Source organism: Mustela nivalis (genome assembly GCF_964662115.1).
Source record: "Mustela nivalis genome assembly, chromosome: 14".
Taxonomy (NCBI): Eukaryota; Metazoa; Chordata; class Mammalia; order Carnivora; family Mustelidae; genus Mustela; species Mustela nivalis.
In genome coordinates, this window is record NC_139033.1 from 32,670,557 (window position 1) to 32,697,667 (window position 27,111).

At 41.7% G+C, this 27,111-nt stretch overlaps 1 protein-coding gene across 1 annotated transcript in view; it reads right to left on the bottom strand.

The window, feature by feature from the left end:
* Positions 1-27,111, bottom strand: part of PHLPP1 (PH domain and leucine rich repeat protein phosphatase 1) — a 205,202-nt gene that overhangs the window by 34,345 nt on the left and 143,746 nt on the right. The window contains exons 5-10 of the mRNA XM_082700168.1: positions 22,046-22,192; positions 21,204-21,434; positions 15,339-15,541; positions 13,486-13,546; positions 10,660-10,755; positions 6,716-6,871 (exon numbers count right to left, since the gene is read on the bottom strand). Of these exons, the coding sequence (XP_082556294.1) occupies positions 6,716-6,871; positions 10,660-10,755; positions 13,486-13,546; positions 15,339-15,541; positions 21,204-21,434; positions 22,046-22,192 (894 nt within the window). The remainder of the gene's footprint in view (positions 1-6,715; positions 6,872-10,659; positions 10,756-13,485; positions 13,547-15,338; positions 15,542-21,203; positions 21,435-22,045; positions 22,193-27,111) is intronic.

Sequence of the window (27,111 nt, forward strand, 5' to 3'; positions counted from 1 at the left end):
AGCAACACCACCTAATAGTGGGGATTCCAACTGAAGAAAAAGTGCATACAGTCTAACAGAATTATCATTTGGAAGGTATGAAAATCTGCCTGGCTACAAGGCTACCAGGTAAAGGAACAAAAATTATACACATGGAAGAACTGCTGAATAAGAACACAAAAAGAATTAGTTTTAAAAAATTAAGTAAAATTAATTAAGAATTAATTTAACACTTATGCAATACTACAAATTCATCTATAGACCTTATACCGATTTCGTCTATTATCCCACTGATGTCCTCCTCTGCCTGGTCCAGGATCCAACCCAGAATCCCACATTACATTTTGTCATCGTGCCTCCTTGCCTCCTTTAGCCAGTCTTCTTTGTCTTAAACAACTTTAACACTTTTGAAAAGTACTAGACCATTATTTAGTAGAATCTCTCCCAATTTAGATTTATCTGATGTTTTATCATTAGAATAATGTGGTGCATTTTTGGCAAAAATACAGAGAAGTGATACTGTGCCCTCCTATCAGAAGGTACATGATTCTCAAATTCAACTCCCAGATACTCTTATTAAGTAGGTCAGGGTAAGGCTTCAGAATTCTGTGGAGTTAAGGATTCTGAAGAGGGACCATGCTGAGTCAGCAGAACAGAGATACGGGTCAGATTTCTGCATCTTTAATACGTACCCCAGGGCATTCCGAAGACAAACTTGGAGAAACACTGTAATTTTATTCTCAAAATATCAGAACTTCAAAAGTTAGCTCTCTTCACTTAAACAAAACAGTGTAGGCAACTTAGCTCTTAAAAATGCCAGAAATATCTGTCTTTGCCAAAAGGCACCAGTTGTCACGGTCAATTGATCACGCTCTCCAAATTCTGTTCCTGTTTAGTCCCCTTGATATTTACACATGTCCTGAGTCACTAAAACTTACAGTCTGTAATGTGACTAATACTCAGGGGATATTTAATAATCACCATGTATTACATTTGCACATACACTCTCCCCACTCCCACCCCCGAAAGCAGCTTCTACTGCTTTAACCAGGGATGAAAACAGACCCTAACGTCCACCAACAGCAGGAATCCATGACTCTCCTTAATTAAAGGGTCCGCTGCGGTTCTGTGATCAGACCGGCGTCCCAGAGCAGCAGCTCCCCCGCCATCCGATGAGTGGGCTGCTGTGAGACAGACTGGGAGGGGGTCCTCACTGAGATTTCATGAAGAGAAAGGTGGCCGTACCTCATCCGTGAGCTCCGGTGACCCCCGGGGACTATCCACTCCACCCTGCCTGCCCATCTGTTGATAAAAACTAATTATCTGAAACTCCTGGGGGCTTCCATCAAGGAGATCTTTAGCTCTGAGCAAAAAGAGGTCAGATGAGTGACGGGGACAGTGAGATCTAGATTGGAGTACTGCCAGTTCACCCCAGCCAACCAAATCCCGCCCCCGTCATAAGTCACAAAATCACAGCCAACTTCTCGGCAACACACGGTCCATCACATCTCACATCTGTCTACAGTTTTTGAGCTGCCAGTGAAAAGCAAGTCAAAATAAAACTCCAAGATGAATCCAGAGAGTAAACTCATAAGCTAACATTGCTGCTTCAAGCCCTAAGAATCTTAATAAAATTGGTCTCAAGTTTTCTAGGAAGCATAAGATACTACTAAAAGTCATCTGATTTAAATCAGGTTCCCTTCTCTCCTTTGGTTACCAAATACCTTCTACCACTAGGTAAGGAAGATGAACATACACAAGTCTAAAGCTGGAATGCTTAACAGACAACATCATGTAATTAAAACCATGACACTGGTTTTAGCAGGCAAGACTCAGAGCTAAAGAAAAACTCACAAGGAAGAGAGTCGAAGTTCAGTCTTTTGGTCTGTGTCTAATGACTCATGTTTTTCTGACAGTTCCCTTCCAGCTTCCAAGCACAAGCTCTGCTTAGAGCAAGAGCTAAACCATTTATAACTTAGGAAGACTTGTGTTCAGGCCCTCTCCTCAGTTACATAACCAAAGACAGAACTGGCCACGGTAATTTATTACCACAAAAGAAATTCTTGAAACAAGGAGCACCTATATATTTTTAAGATTTGTGTTTTGGGGCTAACTGAATGGAAGGGGGCCTGAAGCGAGGTTTCATTACTGCCTGAAACTGTTCACCCACCAAACAGCTCCGTATTCCCAACAGCAAAGGGCTGCTCTTCACACAAGGAGCCTAAATCAAAACCAACATATCGTTTCCCCTTTTACCCTCTAAAACCCACTTTTTATTCTGGTTTATTGTGTAGTTATTTTAAAGTCTGCATTAGACGGCGAGCCCCTTGAGGGCAATACCGATGTCACTTTCAATGCACTGGGGCACACGGCTCAGTGACTTCAACGTCCTGCGTCAGCGAGCTGTTGGCCTGGACCATGCAAGTGAGAACGAAACAGAACCGAACTCACCTGCAAGACGCTTGTCACAGAGACTTTGTCCTCAAAAACCGTCTTTCACATTTTGAAGTTCACGTTTTCTGGATTCATCTGTTCCTACAACTGTCAGTTTTGGTTTATTCCTTCCCCCTCAAACTCATCAAACCTAATACACAATATTGCTACATTTTCCTGAATGTAAATTATGCCTTGGTAAAAAAATATATTTTCAAAAAATTTAGATAGAGGGGTGCCTGGGTGGCTCAGCCGGTGAAGCGTCTGACTCCTGATTTCAGCTCCTGTCATGATCGCAGGGTTGTGAGATGGAGCCCCATATAGGGCTCGGTGCTGAGCTGAGCAGCGAGCCTGCTTCAGCCTCTCTCTCTCCCTCTGCCTTTCCCCTCACTGTGTGTGTGCGCACGCTCTCTAAATTAAAATAAACAAATAAATAAATAAATAAATAAAATTTAGGTAGATTAAACCTCCATTATTTATGTTGTAGAATGGGGATAAGTAGAAGTAGTAACCACTTACAAACCAGTAAATAGTTTAGTGAAAATCATTATCAAATGTTCTGTGTTTCTTGTCTTCCAGCTAAAGTAATATAAGGATGTTGTTCAAAAAGACATTCATCGGGCACCTGGGTGGCTCAGTGGGTTAAAGCCTCTGCCTTCGGCTTGGGTCATGATCCGAGAGTCCTGGGATCAAGCCTCACCTCGGCTCCCTGCTCAGTGGGGAACCTGCTTCTCCCTCCCCCTCTCGCCCTGCTTGTGCTCCCTCTTCTCACGGTGTCCATCAAATAAATAAACAAAATCTTAAAAAAAAAAAAAAAGCATTCCTCAATTTTATACTATCCCTTTCACATCCGTATCTACTGGAGAGGACCGAAACTCTGGACTCTTCTTTCTGACTCAGAGTCATGACTAATAATTACACTGTGTTGAGAGGCGGCTATTATGATGGTTGGAAAACAAAAGCCCTGAAATATGTTTTCTTGAAGAAGTTCATTTGCACCTTCTTCAGTCATTTGCTTTCCTCATAAAATAAAGGAGGATGCCTGCTCCTTGTAATTCGCCCGGCGGCCCACCCGGGACTCGGCTGCGCCACAGCTCCCCTTCTCGGGCCTGCCCTCCTGCTGCCCTCCTGCCTCCTCCCCAGAGCCACGGAGCCTGGACACCCCCCCCCCCACCCCAGGTCGCAGCCGGCTCTGGAGCGAGCCACCCGGCCAGCCTCGGGAGGGGCCGCTGCACCCCTCAGCCCGCACCGCCCGCGCCGCCGTCCTCCCCGCGACCGGGGTGTCCCCCTTCGGAGGCTCAATTCAGGTCCCTAATTCCCCACGTTGTGCTACTGGACATATTCAGCTCCCACAGTCCTTCCACTTCCGAATTACAGGCTCCGTTGGGGAACCGTCGCCGATATACTGCGCGGGAGGGCCGAGAGGCAAGTGAGTGGCGCCAGGTCACAAAGCCAGCAGTTGGCAGAGTCACCCGTGAAGGAAGCTGAGCGACAGCTGCCCCCCCCAGGGTCTCTTCTGAGCAGGAGCACAGTCTCCCCGACGCCTCAGGGACAGGTTTCCCCACCCGCCCCAGCACCGAGGAGAGTCTCTGCCTGCTTCCTGATCGCTTCCAGAGAATTAAAAATACACAGAACTGTCCTTTTTCAAAATGAAGAAAGACTCGTGATCTCCTGGAGAGTCCCAGCGCGATTCCTCTACTCTCTCAGCCACCGGCTTATCAGACTTGGCCAGATTCAGAATCGGTTTGATCTCAGACTTGTAAATCCGATTCTATCACTTGTTTCTGTAGATTCAGTGTACACGCCCAGGAGAACAAGGAGATTCTCAGGATAAACCGCACCCAAGTTTTGCCCAGTTGGCCTTACAGAAGAAAACACGAGGTCCCAATATCACTTAGAACTGGGCGCAGGGAGGACATTCGATCCTGCAATGGTCCTGAGCACAAAGAACACGTGTCCGTAGCTGCCCACAGGCTGTGCCCTGCACAGCGGACCCTGGAAAACAGTCTGAACTGTACCGGCCCACTTTACATGGATTTTTCCTTACTTAATATACTGCTGTATATATATTTTCTCTTGTGATTTTCTTAACACTTCTCTAGCTTACTTTATTGTAAGAATAAATGTATATAATACATTTATAACATACAAAATATTTGCCAAATGTTTATATTATCAGTAATGCTTCCAGTCAACAGTAGGTTATTAGCAGTTGACGCTGGGGACACGAATTTCTGATTGTGTGGTGGTTGGCGCCCCAACTCCCACGCTGCTCAAGGGTCAGTGGTATTCTGATAGGACTGTAGAAGTAAGAACAATTCTCCAAATGATCTTGAAACATTGCTCCTTTTTTGTCAGGGGAATGATAAAGCACTGGACAATTACAATGTAACAACCCCATTTCCTCACAATTCCATTGTTTCTCTGTAACTATTCCAGTAGGAATTCATTATACCTTGCACTAAGTACTGAGAATAAATGTTTTTTTAAAATGAGGGAAAAAGAACAAAAGGAAAAGCAAGGGAGAACTAGATATGTCCTCTATCCTGATCTGGGCGATGATTATAGGGGCATTGTAAAAATTCATTGAGCAGTATGCTTGAGAGTTGTACAATTTTTTTGACAATAAGCTATATTTTGATTAGGAAGGTTGTTTTTTTTTTGTGTGTGTTTTTTTTTAAGTACACAGAGGAAAAAAAAAACCCAAGGGTAAAGGTAATATTTAAAATTCCTTAAGTTTTCTTTTGTTCACTAAATAAATATTTGTTGAGCACCCTACTTTATTCCAGACATGCTGCAAAATGCTGAGGATAACACTCTAATTAAGACACAGTCATTGGACACAGTGTTCACAACCTAATAGTGGGGACAGGGGGTAAACGAGAAATTATAACACCCTGCGTGATGAGGATCATGACAGAAAGTGAGTTGGGTTGGGTGTCTAATTCACTTTAGGAAAGCAGAGCTTTTTTCACCGATAAAAAATAATCACACACATTGAAAGATATTTCAAATTTATATTTTAAGGCAGAAAGAGACCCACCACTGTTTTCTTCTTTAAGAGAACCAGAAAATTAAACCTTACTTTTTTGTCTTTCTCACGAGGTATACTAAAGGTTAAATCCTTCATATCATCCCTAAAGTTATGGTCACTCACTAAAAATAAACATTAGCAGAGGTCAAAATGAGGCAGGCCATGGGGCTGTGAGCATTTTTGTACGATGCCCAAGGGCCCTGAGGCAAACAAGATGTTCCCAAGGAAGGTAATGCTCAGTTAACCTAACCCTTTCTTTAAGGGAAGTTCTGCATGTGGCAACTCTCCACAGAAAAGAGGTATCACTGGGTGTTTAAACTAAACTCCCCCTCAAATCAAAACAATGTATTTAACTACTTAGTGACACAAACTATTTAGAAAAGGTTGTTCTAAAGAAAATAATTTAAATGCAAAAGGAAAACTGTGGGGACGCCTGGGTGGCTCAGTTGGTTAAGCAGCTGCCTTCGGCTCCTGGGATCGGGTCCCACATCAGGCTTCTTGCTCAGCAGGGAGCCTGCTTCTCCCTCTGCCTCTGCCTGCCATTCTGTCTGCCTGTGCTCGCTCTCTCCCCCTCTCTCTCTCTGATAAATAAATAAAATCTTTAAAAAAAAAAAAAAAAAAGGAAAACTGTGGTAAATATTTGTAAGGACAACTGGTCAGAAAACAGCAACAGTGAGAGACATTAGCAAACTCTAGGAAAACTATGTCTGTCACCCCGAATCACAAATATGTGAAAGCAAGACCAGAGAATCCTCAGATAATTCAGTCAAGATGGGAGCAGCCTGCACCAGTCACGACCAGGTAGCAAACATGGCCTCATTTGATAGCTACACTTCCACAGCGCACACCTGTGAACGGCTCGACTCACTTCCCTCCAGAGAGCAGCAAAATTAATGAGGGACCTACAGGATATCCTACCAAAGAGAGAAGTGGCTGGCAAAGCCATTTTCTTGGTAAATCTCAGACAGATAGTCAGAAAATCCACAGGAGGGGCGACTGGGTGGCTCAGTTGGTTAAGCGTCGGCCTTCGGCTCAGGTCATGATCCCGGGGTCCTGGAATCGAGTCCCATGTTGGGCTCCCTGCTCAGCAGGGAGTCTGCTTCTCCCCCTCCCTCTGATTCCTGCCCCCTGCTCATGCTCTGTCTCTCTCCCTCTCTAATAGATAAATATAGAAAAGAAAAGAAAATCTATACGGACGGTGGGTCTCATACTATGTGAGACAAGAATGCTGAGGGGGTTTCTAGGATGCAGACAGACGAGCTACTTTACCTGTCGGCCTTCATCAGCAGGTTGGGCGGCAGCTCCAGGAGCTGGTTGTGCTGCACATCCAAGACCTCCACCGAGGTCCTCTCCAGCCTCTCAGGCAGCCTCGTCAGCTGGTTGTGTCCTGCCAGCAGCTTCCGGAGACTACTGTTACAAAATAAGCTGTGCAGGGGGACAAAGACAGAGGAGACTTACTTAGCGCTAACCTGGGATGAGGAATGGGAAAACGAGCCCGAGTCGAATACTTAAAACGATCTCTCCAAGGAAACATAAATTCATTCTGAGCAACTGCAAATTCCTATTAACATAAGCTCAAGCTTGGAGCTCTTACATTTTGGTACCTTCCATACTGTAAAACAAAAAAAGAAACAAAAGAGGGCAGGAAAAACTATGGACAGGAGTATTGAACAATGCAGGTCTACTTAGTAGAAGAGAGAGAAACAAGTTCCATAGATGACCCTGAAGAGACCAGTCCACCCTTGCCGAACTCGGAAGGCGCGCTTGACAAGGCCGCAGCTTCTCGAGGTAGGGCTCGTGTCCTGCGTTGACGTGGAACACAGGTGTTTGACCCACAGCAGATCCTCAATAAACATAGTCCATCAATTTTTACCTACAGGATCAGCATTAAATAAGGATTCTTCTATCGGTCAAACTTTTACAAATACCAAATGATAACATGTTACATTTTTCCTCATTTGCATTTCACAACCACAGTATTTCCTCCTGTCCTCACTTCCCTAAGTCTGTATATTTTTCTTTTCTCTCTGGTTTAATGTTAGACAAAACAGACCCCTCCCAAAGAGAAGGAAATGCACTTAATTCACTGTTCTCTTTTGCGCCTAGGGAGCTGTTTGGAACTTTGTTGATGTTTCTTCTATGGGAGAGCAGACCACAACGAATGATGAACACTTTAATCAAATATAAAGTGGCTGGATGACCAATCCCGACTTCTGGGACAGTTGTAGAGAATGAAATAGGCCGCAGGTTTCAGCACAGAAACGTGGGAACTGCGGCAAAGCGAGATTGTACTTTGCATCAGGATCACTCCGGAGGGAGCCCTCGGGCACAAAGCTGTCGGAGGACGAGGCCGCCCCCCCACCTCTTGCCCTCCACCCTCTGACCTCCCTCAGGGACCGCCACGGCCAGTAAAACCACTCCACGTGATTGATGAACTTCGTTCACCTTAAATATTAAAACTAGATTGTTCGCTCACAGAGATGGACGCAACCTGTCTCCACGCCCTGACGGCCCGGGCCACCATGACTGGTGTCTGGCCTAACTCAGAAGGTCTGGACGCCAACGCGACGGGACCGATGGTCCAGCATGGTCGTTCGGTCACAGTTTTCACAGGGGGTGGTCTCTCTAATTCACCTCGACCCAGTAATTCAGGATTTGGTTCACTAACTTTACTGTCTTACTGGGCCTGGGGTACAATTTAGGTTTCAGAAGAGAGAATGTGTTATTTATTATTTACACACACACACACACACACACAAACACACACATTTCATCCTTAAATAAATAGATAACTGAAAGATGACAAAATCTTTATCTTGATTATTCCAAATAAAAAAGTGATGTTATAACCGCAGTAGGAGTCTTAAATGCTAATTATTGGACTTAGCTAAATTCTCCTGCATACTAAGCATTCAAATACCTTATTTTCCTTTTTTTTTTTTTTTAAAGATTTTATTTATTTGACAGAGAGAGAGAGCACAAGTAGGCAGAGAGGCAGGAAGAGGGAGAGGGAGAAGCAGGCTCCCTGCAGGGAGCCTGATGTGGGGCTTGATCCCAGGACCCTGGGATCATGACCTGAGCTTAAAGCAGCTGCTTAACCCACTGAGTCCCCCAGGTGCCCCTACCTTATTTTCCTTTTAATACATTTCCAGTTCTAAATATTAATTTGTTCACATACATTGCTTAGGTAAACAAAGCCTATCAAATCAACTTTAAAAAAAAAAAGATTTTATTTATTTATGTGACAGAGAGAGAGATCACAAGCAGGCAGAGAAGCAGGCTAGAGAGAGGGGGAAGCAGGCTCCCTGCTGAGCAGAGAGCCCTATGCAGGGCTCGATCTTACTGGGACCCTGAGATCACGACCCAAGCCAAAGGCAGAGGCTTAACCCACTGAGCCACCCAGGCCTCCCTCAAATCAACTTCTAATGGACTGCTGTCTTGCCTGAATAGTAGATCAATGACAGGGCTGGTAGTTTACAACTACACCGCAAATAAGAAAACAGTCCATGCTGTTTTTGTCCCATGTGTCATGCACGTAAGCACACATACACACACACACACACACACAAACACACACTGTTTAATCTCTTAACAGGGCATTTCAAATTTGCTTTGAACAAGCATTTGAACAAGCCTAGACAACACAGATCAAATCTAAGATTAATTAACTTTGAGGAAAACTGGACAAAATATCTGTTATCTTTACTTAATTGTTGGGTTGGTGTACACACTATCTTTGTTGCAGCCTACAGTGAAAACAGAGGCCTTAGATGCCATGGGCTGTGATCTGTTGGATGGGTGAGGTGGAAGTAGGGAAGAGAACAGAGAAAACAGAAGAAAGGTAACATTCCAAGATTCTTTTCAACAAATTCTTTTTTTCTCATTTCACATTTCCCCCAAAGATAGTAGCCTATCTTGATTTTTGTTGTTTTGTCTTCTGAAAGGGTCTGTCCCAGTGTCACACCGACACACACTGCTATCCACAGGTCACAGCACCAAACCATCGTGATAATGGTGATGGGCTGCCCCAGGTCACCAAACACCTCAGTCAACACAAAACTCTGAGCAGAAAGCATTTTCAGACAGACTGAAGTTCCAGGTGTAGCATATGGCCGAGGAACAAAATAAAATCAACTGAGCTTTCTAGGGATTGAAATGTAACCTAGATTTTTTTGATGAGATCTACATTCTTACAGTGTTAACCAACAGAAATATAATGCAGGCCACATATGCAATGGTAAATTTTCTAGGACCCACATTAAAAATGGCAAAAAGAAACATAATTCTTACACTTTATTTGATCCGATATATCCAAATTATTATTTTAACATGTAATTAACATACGGTATTAGTGAGATACTTAGCATCTATTGTACATTTTGTATGTTGGCACTTCTCAGTTAGGACTAGCCATGTGCTAAGTCTCCAAAGTCACGTGGGACTAGAGGAGCCACCATGGACAGCACGGACACACACTTATATAAGACACATGGTATTTCCGTCATCATGGAAAAGTCTACAGGATAGTATGGGAACAGCCTACCTTTTGTTATCAATTGCATGGCTAGTCACTAACGTCAATAGTATTTTGTACTGAAATTCACTTACCAGAAGATCTTTGTCTTATCTACAGACACTAGACCTCGTGACATGGCTGTTACAAATCTTGCCATTCAAGTGAAAATTATGAAATAAAAATAATACACATTAAGACTGGAAAGAGAAGGAAAGAAAAGTTCTTGGACTTGGATTCCAAATTTCATACCAAGAAAAACATAATCTAGTTTGCTTTTTACTATGTTTAATGATCTAATTATCTTTTTTTTTCCCCCTGAAGTTATGTTCAAGTAAAACCAAGAGTTATTTATGGGGGAGGTAGATACGTTAGGTCAACAGACAGAAGTGAAAGATTCTGAAAGAACTGAGATTACAGAGGTGAATGTACTGTTTGCTGAGTTCTCAAATATTGCTTATTTAGAAACATCCCCTAAGCACTGCCCTGTGTGGTTCTGGAAAGCCTGGCTGACAAAGTCTCACCCTAGTCTTCACCACATGAAGAAAGTCTGTAATTCAAAGCCACCACATGAGGTAAAAGATAACAGAAATAAGGTTTTAAAGCAAAATTTGTTAAGGAGTTCAGAATAACAAGCTAAATTATTTTTAAAAACTGCTTATCTAATTTGCAATCCTCTCACCAGATCTGTAACACTCACCGTGCAGGAAGTTCACATATTTGATTATGGCCAATATCCAAAACTTCTAGCTTCCGGCTTTCGCAGACCCACTCAGGCACGTTTTCTAAGCAGTTCCTAAATATAAGAATATACAATTTTTCCTTTGATTGGAATTTGGCCTAAAATATGGTTTGAAACTCAGAATGATTATATAAAACAAATAAAACTTCAAACGAAATACCAAAGTATAGTGAATATTAATCAAAAGGATATGTATATGCCTTTTAATCTAGTAGCAAGATGAAGTATGACAAGGAAGAAGAAAGAAAGAAAAAGTAGAAAAGAACACAGTTATGTCATCTCTAAAGTCTTAAAAAAAAAAAAAAGGTCTGATTCCCAGAATTGCTGTATTAAGCAGGATATATAAACCTATGCAAGCTTACCAAGAGGATGTCTTATTATTGGAAAAAACAAACAAGTAAACATATATTCTTCCAATTAAGTCAAGTGGCATAAAACAGTTTTATTTTTCCAATTTACATTTTTACCCTTAAAATACTTCTCAACTCCAACAGGTATCATGAAAGCACTGCTGTACCTCATAGATAAAAGGAAAGAAGAGTCACCAGTGAATTGAATGAAACAAGTGAACTAAACTAACGCTGGCTTTATCATTACAAGATCTCATCACTTCTTAGACAAAATCTACTAAAATAAGTGCCACCCCATTCATGCATGGTTAGCTTTTTCTCTTCCTTCTCAAATATGTGAAATGACCAAAGAATATAAAGCGGTATGTACATTATGAGGGCAGTTCTTTAAAAACAGATGAACATGCCATGGAAATACGATGCTTGGGACAGGACTATATCAAAGTGAAAACCGTTGTGATATTAAAGGTGGTGGCATTATGTGTGATTTAAAAATAATTTTACCAGTGTACTAACTTTTCAGTTAAAATACAGAAAAGGTGGCATTATTTTCTTAGTGTCTGTACAGGTACACTTGGTTCTGGCTTTGAAGCCCTGAAGATCAATATCCTTAATTATTTTATTTTATAGAAGTTAACCCCTAAGACATCTTCGTAAGATAGGAGAGTGAAAGTCCCTCTCACTATAAAGAGCCTTAATACATAGCAATGAAACTCTTATCAGTGATAAAAATAGCCTGGAACTTTGAACATGAGGGCGTAGTAAACACCATGACGGGTGACAGCTCAGTTCCTGTAGATAACATACTCACATAAGAGGAGGAGGGTGAAATGCTCAGAACTATGTCAGGGGAATCGGGTTTTCTCAGAGAAAGTCTTATAGTTGGGGCCGCAAATGAGGCAGAGAGGGTTACATGGAAGATTCTGGACAGGAGAATTATAAAGAAAGATGGGTAGCATTTAAGAGGCAGAATTCAGGGAAAAGCAAGACAGGGTTTCCAATTCAGTCTCACTTAGGGATTTCAGTGGGAACCATTTGCCAGTTACATCCTATAAATAAAAGGAGAATAGATTTCCTCTATGGCCAACTCTGAAAGAAATCTGTTCAAGATACTTATATAGACCCATGTATGCAAACCCACTGCAGTACTGTTCTTATTTAAAGGATGAAGATACCAGCATTCAAGACTGTTAAAAAAAAAATAATCAGGTGAAATCTGACTTCAAGTTTATTAAACAAAATTGACATGAAATTAGTAGAAAATTCGTGAAGCACTATTCGTAAAGTATTTTATAATTACAAATCTCTGATAAAATTATAATTGGAATAATTCTGACACTTTCTTAAATAATTCTGATTGAGAGCCTCATTAAAATAACTAGGGTTTGTGGGGGCACCTGGGTGGCTCAGTGGGTTAAGCCTCTGCCTTCAGCTCGGGTCATGATCCCAGGGTCCTGGGATCGAGCCCCGCATCGGGCTCTCTGCTTGGCGGAGAGCCTGCTTCCTCCTCTCTCTCTGCCTGCTTCTCTGCCTACTTGTGATCTCTGTCTGTCAAATAAATAAATAAAATCTTTAAAGAAAAATAACTAGGTTTGTGTATTTTTATAACTAATGGCAAATTCTGCAGCTGACCAATTACATGGCAGTTGTGTTGGACTTTGCACACCCATACAAGTTAACACTTGTTACACTGAGTGGGCCACAAGCTCCCATGTGCTGTGGTTGTTCAGACAATTTTGGATATTTCCTGTGGAGTTACGGTAAAAGTTTCAGTTTTAGTTTGTTAAGATTATTAAAGTCTAATTTGTATAAATACATGCTTTAAGGCTTCAAGAAAAAGTCTACTATAATATTTGTGGGAACTGGAGTAAACATGACACCTTGCAGTGGTGAATTTGTATAAAAGGTGAGATGGTCAGCTTGTTTGCAAATAAGCTGAGAAACGTGAGCAGGCTGGATGGAGATCCTACTTTGGCAGGCTTAGCTGCTACTTTCTAACGTCTCTTGGCAAGAAGATGTAGGTGCAAAGTAAGAGGGAAGGAAAAAAAAATCAAAGATAGCACAATACTTTAAAAATGAAATTCATATCATTTCAGAGAAAGACTGAAGATATGGTTAATTTAATTAAAAAATTTCTGAACCTTCCAACCATATGACACTCAACTCACTAATCTTTCAGGCCCAAACATGGCGGTCAAACTGGTGTCCACATGGATGTAATACCTTGATTCTTCTATTTTCAACTACAGTATACAAACACATTTTAACTAACAGATATTTACGTACATTTTTGAGAGGGTAAGTAAAAACTATGACTTTAATTTGTAGTATTTACCATCAAAATATATAAGAAGTTTTTAGGCATAAGCTCAGACAGGACCATCTAAATAACTTCAAGCAGACTTGTGGCAAGCTCTAGGCCTTGGCTTCTTACCTTGAAACATCCATGTAGGACAGATAACTTGGAACTGGGTAAACATCCAATTGAACAAGTTCTAAGAGGCAAAGAAAAAAACACAAAGACATGACCATTCGAGTCACACAGAGACTCTTTTTGTATATGAAACATCATCACTGTGCTTTATTCACCATTGTTTAGGTTAGGAAGTACAATACATCCATTTGTTAAACTTGGAAACTACAGGGAAGTACAGAGAACTCTGCATTTAGTCACAAGATCTTATTCAGAGATCGAAATAAATCACTTCTTCTACTCTCCTACCTTTCCCCCAGCACTCACCGTGGCTCTCTTCTTGTTATGTTTGCTGAACGGTACCTGGAACACGAACTGTATGAACACACTTTGGTAAATCTGAAATTCCTTCCATAAAACCCTATGCATCTGGCTTTTGTCTTTTTTTTATTCTACTGAAACCATACTCTTGAGGATCACAGACGACTTCTACTCAAACCTGAAACCCCTTCCTTAAAACTGTATGAAATAGGACACCACCGTCCACCTAGGGCTTCATCTCTCATAGTGGCTTCCAGACGTCCTTCTGTTTCTGAGAACACTTGCCCTGTAATTCACCAGTTCGGCGTCCAGCTGGCTGCCCGCCATGCACCAGCGTGAGAGCCTTCTAAGCTGACTCCTGCTGCCAGCGCTCTTCTCTTTCCCTTACTTCCACCGTTGCAGGCACCACCTCTGATGAGCCTCAAACCAACATCTGTAGTCCTGACTGCAAGTTCCCATTTGCTCCCACGAAAACCATTACAGGGACGGCGATTAACACGGTGGCAAGGGCTCTTCTCTTCTCCCATAAATGCACCCTGTCCACCGCTCTCACCTGAACAGTCTCACAGCATCACTTCCTCCACTTGAGAACCTCCACGGACCCTCTGTAGTCCACGACACTAGCTTCAAAGCGTCACCACCTGACTCCAAGCCACGCATCCCATAACCACTTCTCACCATTGTCCAGTGGCAACCTAGGAGTTCAGAATTCCCTGTCTTCGCCCATCTGCTGAACAGCCACGTTCAGATTCTTTCCCCTTCAATAACCACTTGGTGCCTCCTGGCCATCCAAACCCGGTAACCCTCAGCAACCTGTAGCTATCTGACGTTTGGCTTGTTTCTCCTGTGAGTTGACAATAAATTCATTTTAAGAAAAGGGGGGGGGGGACATTCCCTATCCTTTAGAACTCGGGCACTACACTATTCATAGAATGAGTGCGTGATAAACAATTGTTCAACCTGCAGTACTAAATACGGATTTTCACTCAGTTTTCTGATAGCAGGGAACTGAAATCTTCACTTGAGTAACACAGATCCATAAGATCTTTTCTTTTTTAGAACGGTTATGATTTCTAGATTCTGAAGAAGAGAGCTCATTAAATGAGTAAGACTCCTGATCTGTGGTGTCCCTGTGGGTATATAATTGAGGTCTCTCTGAGGATTAGCTCCTTTGTTAGTGGAGCATGAAATCTGAGACCCTGAACAGAGTCCAACATGGGCCTTCCTTTCATTTTCACTCTCCCATATTAAATCATGTTCCAGATTTACTATCCTAGCAGGGTAGTCCAAGAAATAGTTTATTAAGGCCTTTTGAGCAGAGGACCCAAAGCAAAAGTGGGGGGAGTAACTTACCTAAATATCACCATATGAGAAAAATAAGTTGAGACCTATAAAATCTTTCGTTTTGGTTCTTTTATGATTTTTACCTCAGCAAAATCTGACACTTATTTTATTGAACGCGCAAAGTAGAAATCAGAGTGAGGCAGAGAGGATGGCATGGAGTCAATTCCTGGAAGCAGAAGAGAAACTTTGATGTGGTCCACATCACATACCATTGGAAGCGGCATAGAGCGCTTTTAGGAAATAGCCACAGATGTTTAATGTCACCAGCTGATTCCTTTCACAGTGCAAAACTTCAATGTTGTTGAAAATCATGGCATCGAGATCCCCAAGCTTGTTGTCGCGCAGATCGAGCTGAGTGACGTGCTGGAGAAAGTCCACTTCATCTGCTACGAGTCTCTTAATTACATTGAGTCTTGAGGAGAAAGGACACAGAGACTATAATTAACCGCAGTGCTAGAAATAAGTGACCACACCCTAATATGCCGAGGTAAGGAGAAGCCTCCCTTTATTACAAGTCCTCCAGGATTTCTTTAATCTCTACATCTGGACTTCCTTAACTGGCCAGATTCCTTGGTTATTTTTAGCCTCAACCCCAGGAAGGTCTTGATCCTGACAATATATTCTGAAACCCAATTTGGAACACTTAGGCTGGAAGAGAAGCACATATGTTGATTTTTGCCTTAATTCATTTCAAGAGGGGGAAAAAAAAATCCACTTAATCATTTATTTTCCAAGAATTGGGTTGAACGAACACAAGAAACGGAACCTAGGACAACCTGTTAGGCCCATGAGAACTACACTGAATATTTAAGGAAGGAGAGAGGATTAGTGAGCAGGGAGATGAGCAGCTCATACAGGACAGAATTTAAGGGACAACCTGGCCGGGGTTGGGCAGGAGGGTGGGGGGGGGGTGCGGTGGTATGTGTGGAAATGAACGGGAGCCACATATGCACCCGAGGTAAGGATGCAAACATCTGGATTTCCGGCTGGCTTCGGACCAAGGACGGATTACCAAAACCATCTCCATCATTAATATACTGCTTGAGGGTGCCCGCGTGACTCAGTCGGTTAACTGTCCGACTCTCGATCTCAGCTTAGGTCTTTGATTTTGGGGTTGGGAGTTCAGGCCCCATGTTGGGCTCCACGAAATAAATAAATTAATTAAAAAAATAAAATATTGCTTGAAAGAACAAAGCACAGAAAATACTCTGGCATCTAGGATTTGTTGAGAAATTACAAAACAAAGGAGCAAACAATGAGATCAACAAATCTAGGACAGAGCGAGGCACAGGGAAAACTGGCAGAACCTCGGCCACGAGAACTAGCTGGAACAGAATGAAGGTGCTGTGGGCGGGTTGCCGAGAAGATAACTGGTAGTAATGGGGACTAGGAACCAACAGAAGGAAGACACACTTAACTCTAAAGGGGAGAAAAGCAGATGAAAATCTTGATTCTAGTTTGCTAGGCTACCCCCAACTCCTTTACCAGCAAACAATACGAACTCTGTACTTGTCATTACAAAGCCAACAAGCGCTGAGATAATGCACTTGGTCAGAAGAGCATGAACAGGAGGGCGGGAGCTTAGGAAAAAGCTAAAGGTTCTCAGTTTTGAATTCTTGCCCTTTGAAAAAATAAAATAATGGTAGCCGAAAAACATAAAATGATGGCAACTGAATTAGTAATAGTAATATCATAAAGTCACTGAATCACAAGGATCCGTGGCAGATAACAAAGAGTGAGCATCTGTCAGTCCGTAAGCAGAGCGTATGGCTTCTTTAAATGTCCCCAAGAGGATTTGTTTTTTTTTTTTTTTTTTGCTTCCTTTTTTATTCCAGGTTGTGAGATTTAAAAACTGGCCTCAACCCAGCAATTTGCCTATTTCCAAATGCTCACTAGATTACTAGAATATGTACACAGAATTTTTTTTTTAAATCTCATCTTAGGCGTTCCTGAGTGGCTCAGTTGATGAAGTGTCGGACTCTTGGTTTCAGCTCAAGTCATGATCTTAGAGTCACGATCTCCGGGTCGTGAGGCTGGGCCCTGAGTCGGGCTCCAAGCTACGTGCAGAGCCTGCTTCAGATTCTCTCTCTCTCTCTCCCTCAGCCCCTCTCCCAGCTAGTGTACATGCTCTTTTTAAAAAAGTAGATCTTAAAAAAAAAAAAACAAAAAAACTTAAAAGTTAAAAAAAAAATCTCATTTTGGATACAAGACTATAGAAATCGAAAAAAAAAGTCCCACGTTCTTCTTACTTTACACTGTAATTCTCATAATGTGGCATTATCCTCTTCATTCGAAATCGCTCCCTCCTGCAATTTCACTGTGTTAACACTAAAATAATTAAAGGGTTCATTTAATGAGGAGACAAAAGAAAATCTATAATGAGAGGGAACTGTTCAGTTTAAGTTGCCAAGTCTCATCAGGATCCAAATTCAGAAGTGTTCAGGCTCAAACCATAATGTAACTATTTAGGATGAACTTTGAAAGAGGCAAATGTGATTCAAGTCTCTTTCCAATAGTCCGCAGTTGGCGTGGCCATTTTATGGGTTTCATAAGCAGGCGCTGGGGTTTCCTGTGTGCAGACGGGCCGTACGAGGCAGCCTTATGCTCTCCCGCCAGTCTGCTGCTCATCACCTTGCACAGGACCTTGAATAAGTCACCTAATGTCCTGGTTAAGCCCATGCCTAATCTGTAAAAGGGGAATCACACCTTCCGTGTCTGACAAGGCTGCTGAGAAAATCCAATGAAGGACGCGCCCACAGTATGCAAACAACGGAAGGCAGCTGATGATCAGGACGGTGACCCGTGGCTTCAGGTCAGTGAGAGACGAAGAAAACAAGGCACCGGGGCACAGACTTCGGATGTTAGTGAGGAAAATCACGTACGCTTTAAAATACCAAGACCACAAGTATGTGAAAAGTGCTGTAACTGACGTACGCACACAGAGAATGGTCAAAAAAGATGCGATGGGGGGGGCACCCAGGGTAGGCGGGATGTAAGAGGTACAAATGGGCAGAGAGAGCAGTGCACGAGCGAGGGCAGAGCAGCCCCGAATGAGAGGGGCGCAGGGCACGTGAGAAGCTGCAAGGGGGGCTTAGTCAATGAAAGTACCAACTAAGTGCTTAGCTGGGGAACGAGGAGAGAGAAGAACAGTGTTTCTCGGTTATCTGTGGCGAATGAGCTCTGTTCTGGACTTCTGATCTATCACAGCCTGATGTGGATCTTAACCGCATGTGCCCAGGCACAGCCCAGCCCAGGCAGCTCCCCAGGTGAATTCACCAACTACTAAACGAGTCTATTCCCTGCACAACGAGATGAGTTGCTTTTATGAGTCTACCTGCACACTGCGGCAATGTCAAGTCACTGTGTGTTTCTAAAACATTAAGTCTCAGTATCTACACATATTTCATTGTAGAGAAGTAACAAATAGTTGGCTTACCAGCCCAGGTCAGAGGACCACACTTTGAGTAGCTCTGAACTAGAGCCTCATCCCCAAGGGACTCACAGGCTAGTAGGTTGAAACCAGGTAAGAGCTAGCCAAAGAACTGCAGACTCTGGGTAGGACTGTGCTGGCTTGAGAGGCTACACAATGGAAACAGATGTCTCAGCCAGAGGACAACAGCAACAGCGAGAAGGAAAAGGAAGGGACAAAGAGAGAAACTAGTGTGAAGCAGGAACTGACAGAATGGGGTGGTAGACCACAGACAGGGTCCAAGGGTTTGTGTCTACAGGACCAACGAAGCGATGTTGCTACCAGTAAAACAGGAATCCAAGGGGAGGAACTAGTTAAAGAAAGAAAGAATTAAACTGTTTCACAGGGTGTGGTTATGTGTGCCAGTGGGGGAAACCAAGGTGAAATTACCCAGCAGGCACTGGAAGTGGCATTAGTCCCGAGAAGAGAAATAAGGGTTAGAGAAAGAGTGGGGATAATCAACATGGAGACAGAAGGCAAATGATGAAGCCCTGAGGGCACCGATGACCACCAAGGCAGTAACAAGCCATCAGGGAGAGGTGTGGGTAACGTGCACAGTTTGGACTGAGAGGAAAGAGGAGTTGTCAAGGATGCCACAGAAAACATACTATCAGAGTCAAAGAAAGTAGATGTGGGAAAAAGAATAAAATGAAAAGAAAAATGATAAATGATCACTTTTAATCTGATATTACATTTTCATCGGAAGGAGTAAGAAAATGCAGTAAAATTAGACCTCTGCAGAAACTAAGTGAAAGTCCCCTGAAAGCCTCCCACTAGCTTCAATTTAAAATACTAGGGCAGAATTACAAGCAAATCTGACCAGATTTCCCCTCCTCCACTCAGCGGCCTGGAGAGAACGTTAGCTGGGCACAGTCATTGACCATGTCGAGTGTTCCCATCTACTGTGGTATTTAAATATCCTGCAACTGATCCCGTCTAAAAAGATCCAATTAGAAATCTAGGAGGCTCCATTTAAAATGGCTTAAATGCTTTAATATGAAAGTTTTCTAAATCCAAGCAACTCAGAGAAAAATAATGCTAACAATTTAGAAAGAAAGCTTGTTAACAAGAAAGGTAATAAAGTGTTTAATGCCATCTCCTGTGACAGTCCAAAAAGTTCTCCAAGTCAGATAAAGTATTACCATTTGGACTTTTCGAATTAAGAATTCTAGGTCGGCAAATTGCTAACCAACACTTCCCCAGGTGCAAAAGGCATGATTTCTTTAGTCTGAGGAAAGGGAAAGCCAAGTAATCCTTGTTTTTTGCTTTTGTTTTTTAAAGATTTTACTTATTTATTTGAGAGAGAGCAAGAGAGCACGAGCCTGCAGAAGAGGGAGAGAGAGGGGGAGAGGGAAAAGCAGACTCTCCACTGCGCCCTGAGGCTCGATCCCAGGACCCCGGGTTCACGACCTGAGCCGAAGGTGACGTTTAACCGATAAGTCTCCCAGATGCCCCAAGGAAAACAGTTCTTTGAGGGACTTGAATAAATGAGTTTCCAAGGCCAGCCATATAAACGCAGAAGAAAAGGAGCAAAAAATGATGCTTTTTATACTGATAAAAGTCAACAGGCCTGAGTGAGGGTCTAGGAACCAACAGAGAAGAAAGTGGGTAGTAAGGCAGAGAAAGAGCCACCTTTGACAAACGGGAGGTGTAGAGTCTAAGAATGGCAGCGGTGCAGATTCCATGAGGAGAAGAGAATCCTCAATTAGGTAATAAGAAGGATACATCAAACACACTGGGAGTGTGAGGCATTTAATTCGATTCCCTCCCAAACCCTATGAATGAGGTTCTGTTACTAACCGTAATTTAGAGATGAGAACACAGTTGCAGAGTAATTAAATATCTTGCCCAAGATTTAACATCATGAGTATGTGGTCATCAACCCCTGGCTAATGGAGGAATTAGGGTGGTAGAAAAAGTATCAAATTGGGCAAATTAGTATGAAGGCCTAAGCCTGATATGTTGCTTTGCAGGAACTCAGTTCCATACCAGACTCTTCTTTTTCCTTAAGAGAAATTTAGAAGAGCCTCCTCCTTGTATGCTGGTTCTTTGTATATTAGAAACTAAAACCGAACCTCACATACTAAGGGATGATCACGGAGCATCTTTAATGTAGCAAGGACTATGCAAGTGTTTTTAGCTGCAGTTTAGCAAGATCGGGAATCAAAATGGGGTTCCATGCTCTTGTGAGGTGTGAGGGTGGAGGTTCTGGCCAAACTTGGGCCTAATGAGAGGTTATGAATTTTATATTTTTATAAAGAACAGTAAACTAAGGGCAGAACCATGTGGACAGAAAAATAAGAAATTAAAATAAGTAGGTTAAGTAATTTAATTTAATAAATACATTATATTACATTAGGGAAGTCGAGGAGGGAAAAAAAATTAAAGAAGAGATGCTTAATGATGTTACCTATCTCAAGCCACGGAAAAGGAGGACTAAGAGATAAAATATCCACTTTGTTCTCAATGATACAGTTTTCATTCACCATAAATTCCAACTAACCAGCCTGCTTGCCTTGCAAAAGAATATCACCAAAAGTGCTCTAACCTACTCCTAAATGTAAGTCAACCACTTAAATGGGATATATTTCTTAAAAATAGTTACCTTAGATCCACATGTTTAATGTGAGGCATTTTTCTTAAAGCCTGTAGCCTAAGGGTCTCCATGCAGTTTCCAGACATACAAAGTTTATCCACAGCAGTTAATTTCTCCAAAACCTCTGGAATGTCAGTGAATTCATTGAAAGAAAGACCAAGATAACTAAGCTGTTGCATGTTCTCCAACTCAGGAGGAAGGGCCTGGAGAAAGTTTCCATCCAGCAAGAATGTCTGTAAGCTAGTAAAGAAAACATAAGAATTATAGAGAGAATGTGTTGATTTTACATTTTTATTATCACTGGACAAGTTCACCAAGTATAGATCATATTATTAGGAAAAGAAAATGAATTATCATTTGCAAAATTCACAAGGGCAGGGCCCAAGCAGCAATACACCACAGAGAAAAGATCAGAGATAAGCATCTTAATCTTTTACTGGAAGCCAAAATTATGACCCATTTTCCCAAGCTGGATAGGTATACATGGGAACACCGCGGGCTAACTGCGTAGTCTGAACCAGCCCCAATACCCGTCTTCCATTGTTACTTTAAATATGAAGTCTTAGAATTCAACATAACTCAGAAAATGAGAATGTAAGCGTGTCATGTCATGGGCAGACACACTCATCTGTGGGGATCTTCAGTTCTAAACAAGGACATTTTAATTTTTTATAAGACTCTAAAGAGTACAAAAGCTAATAAATGAAATCTCCAGAAGAGCCCGATCTCTCGCTTCAGAGCCAAGACTTCCATGACCAACATAACAAGTTAACTAATTTCATAGGCTGCGGCCCCAGGGCAGCTTCCCGGGGTCTCTGCGGGGTACCGCGCGATGGTGTTGGAGTACGCACTTGTGCATGACTCCCACGGCCGCCGGGACTGCTCGCAGGGCATTGCAGGACACGTTCAGCTCGGTCAGGGTCGGAATATTGCAGACCGCTAATGGGAAGTCCCCTAAGTGATTATTGGAAAGGTTAAGACTCTTCAGCTTGGTGAACCTGTTAGAGTAAAACAACAGAAAAGATAGATGTCAGAGACGCACAACATCACATGAGTTAGCATAGCCTTAGAGATGCTCTAACCCAGTTCAGCCGGGGAGGAAACAAGCCCGCGGAGCTTAAGCGCCCTGGGGCCCTGCGGAGCTGGAGTGAACCTCTTCAGACCCTAAGGCCGGTGTTTTACCTAAAACATAAAACATTTACAAACAAACAAATTTGTCAGTCTAGAACAAGATTGAATATCTGAAGATGGGAGTTGGACTGGAGCATTTTCGTTCTCTTTCCCCAGGGCCAGCTTCATGAACGCACCACTATGCGCTCAGGGAGAGAGAGGGCCAGGGTAGGCAGATCAGCCCTTCCGATTTTCTGTGTCAGCCACACAAGTCACAAACCTTTCTGCTCCATTTCTCCCCAATACAAATCTGAAATAAAAATTAATTTATCAGAACTATACATGCTCCCAGGGAACCAAGTCTTACAGTTCCAAATTTAAGAACCAATGATCATTTTTCTATCTCCGCCCAGCACTGATACCGCTAAGCACACGGCCGGTTCCCACTTCACTTGCACAACCTTCTCGCGCAGCCACTTCCCACATTCTCCGACTCTTTCCTCCTAGGTTTCTTTCTTTTTCCTTCTTCAACTTCTCTTCCCCGCTCCATGGTTAAATGTTTCTTACAGATCTGTGCTTTGCAGCTTCTTCCCTACCTCTACCTTGCCTTCCTTGGAAATCCTTTTCCTGCTCTGTGAACCCACCACAAGCCATCTCCTGCCTCCCGGGCTACCCTACAGGATTTCCAGTGCGAAAACTCAACCTACGTCTTTCTCCCAGACCAGCACTGCCTTCTGATTTCTTTTTTAATGGCTTTTTTCTCAGTGTTTTACTTCTCTGTCGGTCCACTGCTGACCTCTACCTGTTTATTTTTTTTTATTTGACATGAGAAACAGATTAGTTATTGCATTATGCTAATTATTTTTTAAAACTGACCAAGCCTAAATACTGGGCAGTATGTACGATGCCTAGAACAGACACATACATCTTAAAAATAAATCCAATTCAATCCCATCAGCATTTTAAAGAAATTGTCATGTACCAAGCTGTTGAACTTTATAATAAAAAAAATTAAACTTTAAAAAAATTTTTTTAAGATTTAGTTTATTTATTTGAGAGAGAGAAAGAGCACACACATACACAAGCAGGAAGAGAGGGATAAGCAGAGAGAGAAGCGCAAGCAGACCCTGTGCTCAGGAGCCTGAAGCAAGGCCGATCTTACGACCCTGTGATGGTGACCCCAGCCGAGGTCAAGAGTCGGAGGCTTGAGCAACTGAGCCACCCAGGTGCCCCTAAGCTTTATTTTAAATAGCAACATAAAGATTATTCTAAACAGAAAGGTGACAATGGGCCTATTTGACAGGTTAAAGAAGCATTATGATTTTTCTTTTAAAATAGCAATTTTCTTAAATGGTAAAGTGTAGACCTAATAGTATGTTAAATTAAACAAAACAAAACCGTAAGATTTAACTGCTAAACCTAAATAATCATTTTTAATTTGCATTATACTGAACAATATGAGTCATTAGGCCTTTTTAAAACAAAGACTGCTCATCCTTTACTGGGACTAAATCATCCAATTATCTATACTACATGAGCTAGAATTACAGGTTGTATTATTCCTAGGGCAGAAGTTCTCAGAGCAGGGTTAGAGGACTTAAAAGAGGTCGCTCAGACCCTCTCAAGAGAATTCCCAAGGTCAAAACTACTTTTGTAACGATACTAAGTGCTATTTGCCTTTTCCCATTCTCCTTCTCTCTCAAGTGGCCAGTGGTGATTTCCACCTGGTCTTTGCGATAGCACACCAGACTGGATGCAGAACCAGGAGGAATCCATCTATCGTCTGTTAAGCCAGACATGGAAAGATCTGCAAAAATATAAAACAATGACACTCTTCTACCTATTTTTTTTCTTTTCTAAAATAGTTACTTTTCATAAAAAATGTGTATGTTAACAAGAATGGGTTATTTTTCTAAATGAATGCATATTAAAATGCTTTTCAGTCTAAGTTTTTAATGTGGTAAATATCAAAAGATTTAATCTACATAAATAAAAACAGCTTCGGGGCCCCAATTTTTGAGAGTAAAGGAGTCTTAAAATAGGGTTGCCAGATAAAATACAGAAAATAAACACCACATTTTTTTTAAGTGAAAAGTCTGTCCCCAATATTGCATGGGACATACTTATACTTTAAAAAAAAAAATTGTTGTTGTTTTTCTGAAATTTAAATTTAACTGGGTGCTTTTTTGTCCTTCTAAATCTGCCAACTCCATCCTGAAATAGATGAAACTGCTGTTCTAGTCCAAACAAAAACAGTACCCTACTTTCTAGATAGGATTCCTCATTTGGTAGAACTGGCCACAGTGTAAAAATATGCACACAATTAAACTGAATTTAGAAAAAAAAGTTCCTCTAGGAAGGAAAAGACCTACCAGACATTATCCAACACAAGAGAGTGGAGATGAACCGATGACAACTCCAGGAGTTACTCAAGATAGCAAATGAAAGCATCTGCTTTTGGAAAAGTATTTGTCAATAATATGGAGGTGGGGGTGGGGGGTGGGTAGTACTTTCACCTTTGCAAACAAATTTACTAGAACCACACCAGCCCTGACAACAAAGGAAAGCAGGAGTAAGCTGAATAAGTAAAAAGCAATAAAAAGAAGAAACAAACAAAAATAAAGCTCTCTCGTGTGTGTGTGTGTGTGTGTGTGTGTGTGTGTGTATTTGCATTTTAAAATGGCCACAGGCTGTACATATAAAAAAGTGCAATTATTCTTTGCATCAATTCAATGATAAAAGTACTACCAGACCTTATGATAACGAGAACTGCCCCCAGCCCTAGGGGCCAAGTACCACCCCCCCTCCCCCACAAAAGAAGTCTGCACAGTCCAATAAGATAGCAACAGCCCTCAGTGACTGGTCCAAACTGAAATGGGGCCGGTCCAAACTGAGATGTTCTCTAAGTATAAATACACAATGGATTTCAAACACTTAATACGAAAAGGAATGCAAACTCAGTAATAATTTTTTAGAACAAATAGCCATTTTTATATACTGCATTAAATAAGATCTATTATTAAAATTAATTTCAATGGGTTTTCCTTACTTTCTCTAATGCGGCTTATCAGAAAATTTAAAATGAACTCATGTGGTTCACATTATACTTTTTCATGGAGAAGCATTTTCTCCATACCAAGAATAAGCAGATTTCCAGAATTCTTTACCCAAATGGCACCAAACGTGTTTTCAGGGCTTGTGTGGGCTTCCCTGGGCCCATCTTCCTCACCCACAGGCCCTAGGTGTAGACAGAACTTGGGACAGTGTGTCCACAGCCTTGTGGTATGAGGGATGGAGCCAGAGACAGAATAAAAAGATGTTTGGGCCATCAGCCAGACTTCCCCACACTGCCATATCCAGTGTGGAACACCAAGGGGTCAGACGATTTTGAACGTGAACCTCTGCTTGTGAGTCATTAGATCTGCTAAGGTAGGAGGAGAGAACACATTTTATTTAACAGTTTATTAGCTTGATTATAACTTAAATATTTAGATATGGTACAGCGCCTCCATTTAAACTCTTGCCCTAGACCTGTACATTTGAAGGGCTGACTCTGATTTGTAAGTATCTTAAATTTCTCTCCTTTCTTCTCATCACAGTCCCCACATCCCTCATATTCCTCCCTGTGCAGCCCATCCCCCAAATTCTTCCCAGAAAAGAACACAGTGTTCAGTAGACTTGTTTAGCAAACAAAGCATGAATTGTTTCTGAGAACTCAAGTTCTTGGTCCGAACACATTAAAATTCATTTGTTTTGGAAACTCTAACCCTTACCCTTCTTAGAGTTCCACTTTTTCTTTACAGATGTGGAAACCGTCAGATTACAGGCATCTGCCAATTCAAAAAAGCCCTTGGGAGAAAGATAACCTAGAATCTACTTCTCTCAGGTCTTAAAATGGGGAAGAGATACCTGGAAGTCAATGTTTAAGCTAAAAGAGAGATAAGAAATCAGAGTGGATAATGGATGGTCTTTCCTCTCTTTACCTTCATTCAAAAAGAATGCAGAGGAGGGAGCAAGATAACAGGGAAGAAAAGACTAGAAATTTCTCGTCTCCTATAAGATAAGACATTTACCTCTGTCATGCTAATAGGTGAAACCCATAAATTATCAAATGTACACAGACTCAGATTCCAAAATAAAACTGGCTGGCTTTGGAAAAATACATATTTGATGAAGTATTTTAAATAATTTTATTTTAAGCTACTATCACACTTCCTTTTTTTTTTTTTTTACTATTACAGTTCTTAAACCCTAAAAGTCAGTCCTACATTACATTCACTCCGGTTATAGATAATTCCTCATAGCTGTAGAACACAATCAGAACATCCTAAAATTTCCGATTAATAAAAATTACTGTAATGATGATTTTAACAACTATAACGGTCAGGTTAGCAGTTACTAAGGAATGATTCTTCTTGATGTTTTAGAAACTAAAAGGACAGGAAATTCTGTAGTTTGTTTTTTAAAACACGTTATACGTATATTCGTACACACAGTGCCAAGGCTAAAAAAGTTACCTGAAGTGGATATACCCTCTTCATTTCTCAGTTATCTAAAGTGAGAATAAAGGGACCTTTTAAGTCATTTTCTCTTATTTCTCAAGCTCATGGATACAGAAAGTAGGCTCAGAGAAACTGCGTCACACACAGCCTGAATATGCTGCCTTTCAACATCAATACTACCTCTTATCTCTCCCGCTCTTCTTTTATTACTTCTTACTAGAGACTTTAATATAAATAGGTACCAATTACTAATAATCCTAAGTCACAGGTCAAAGGGTGGTCTCAGAGCAGAGTATGGAAAGTCC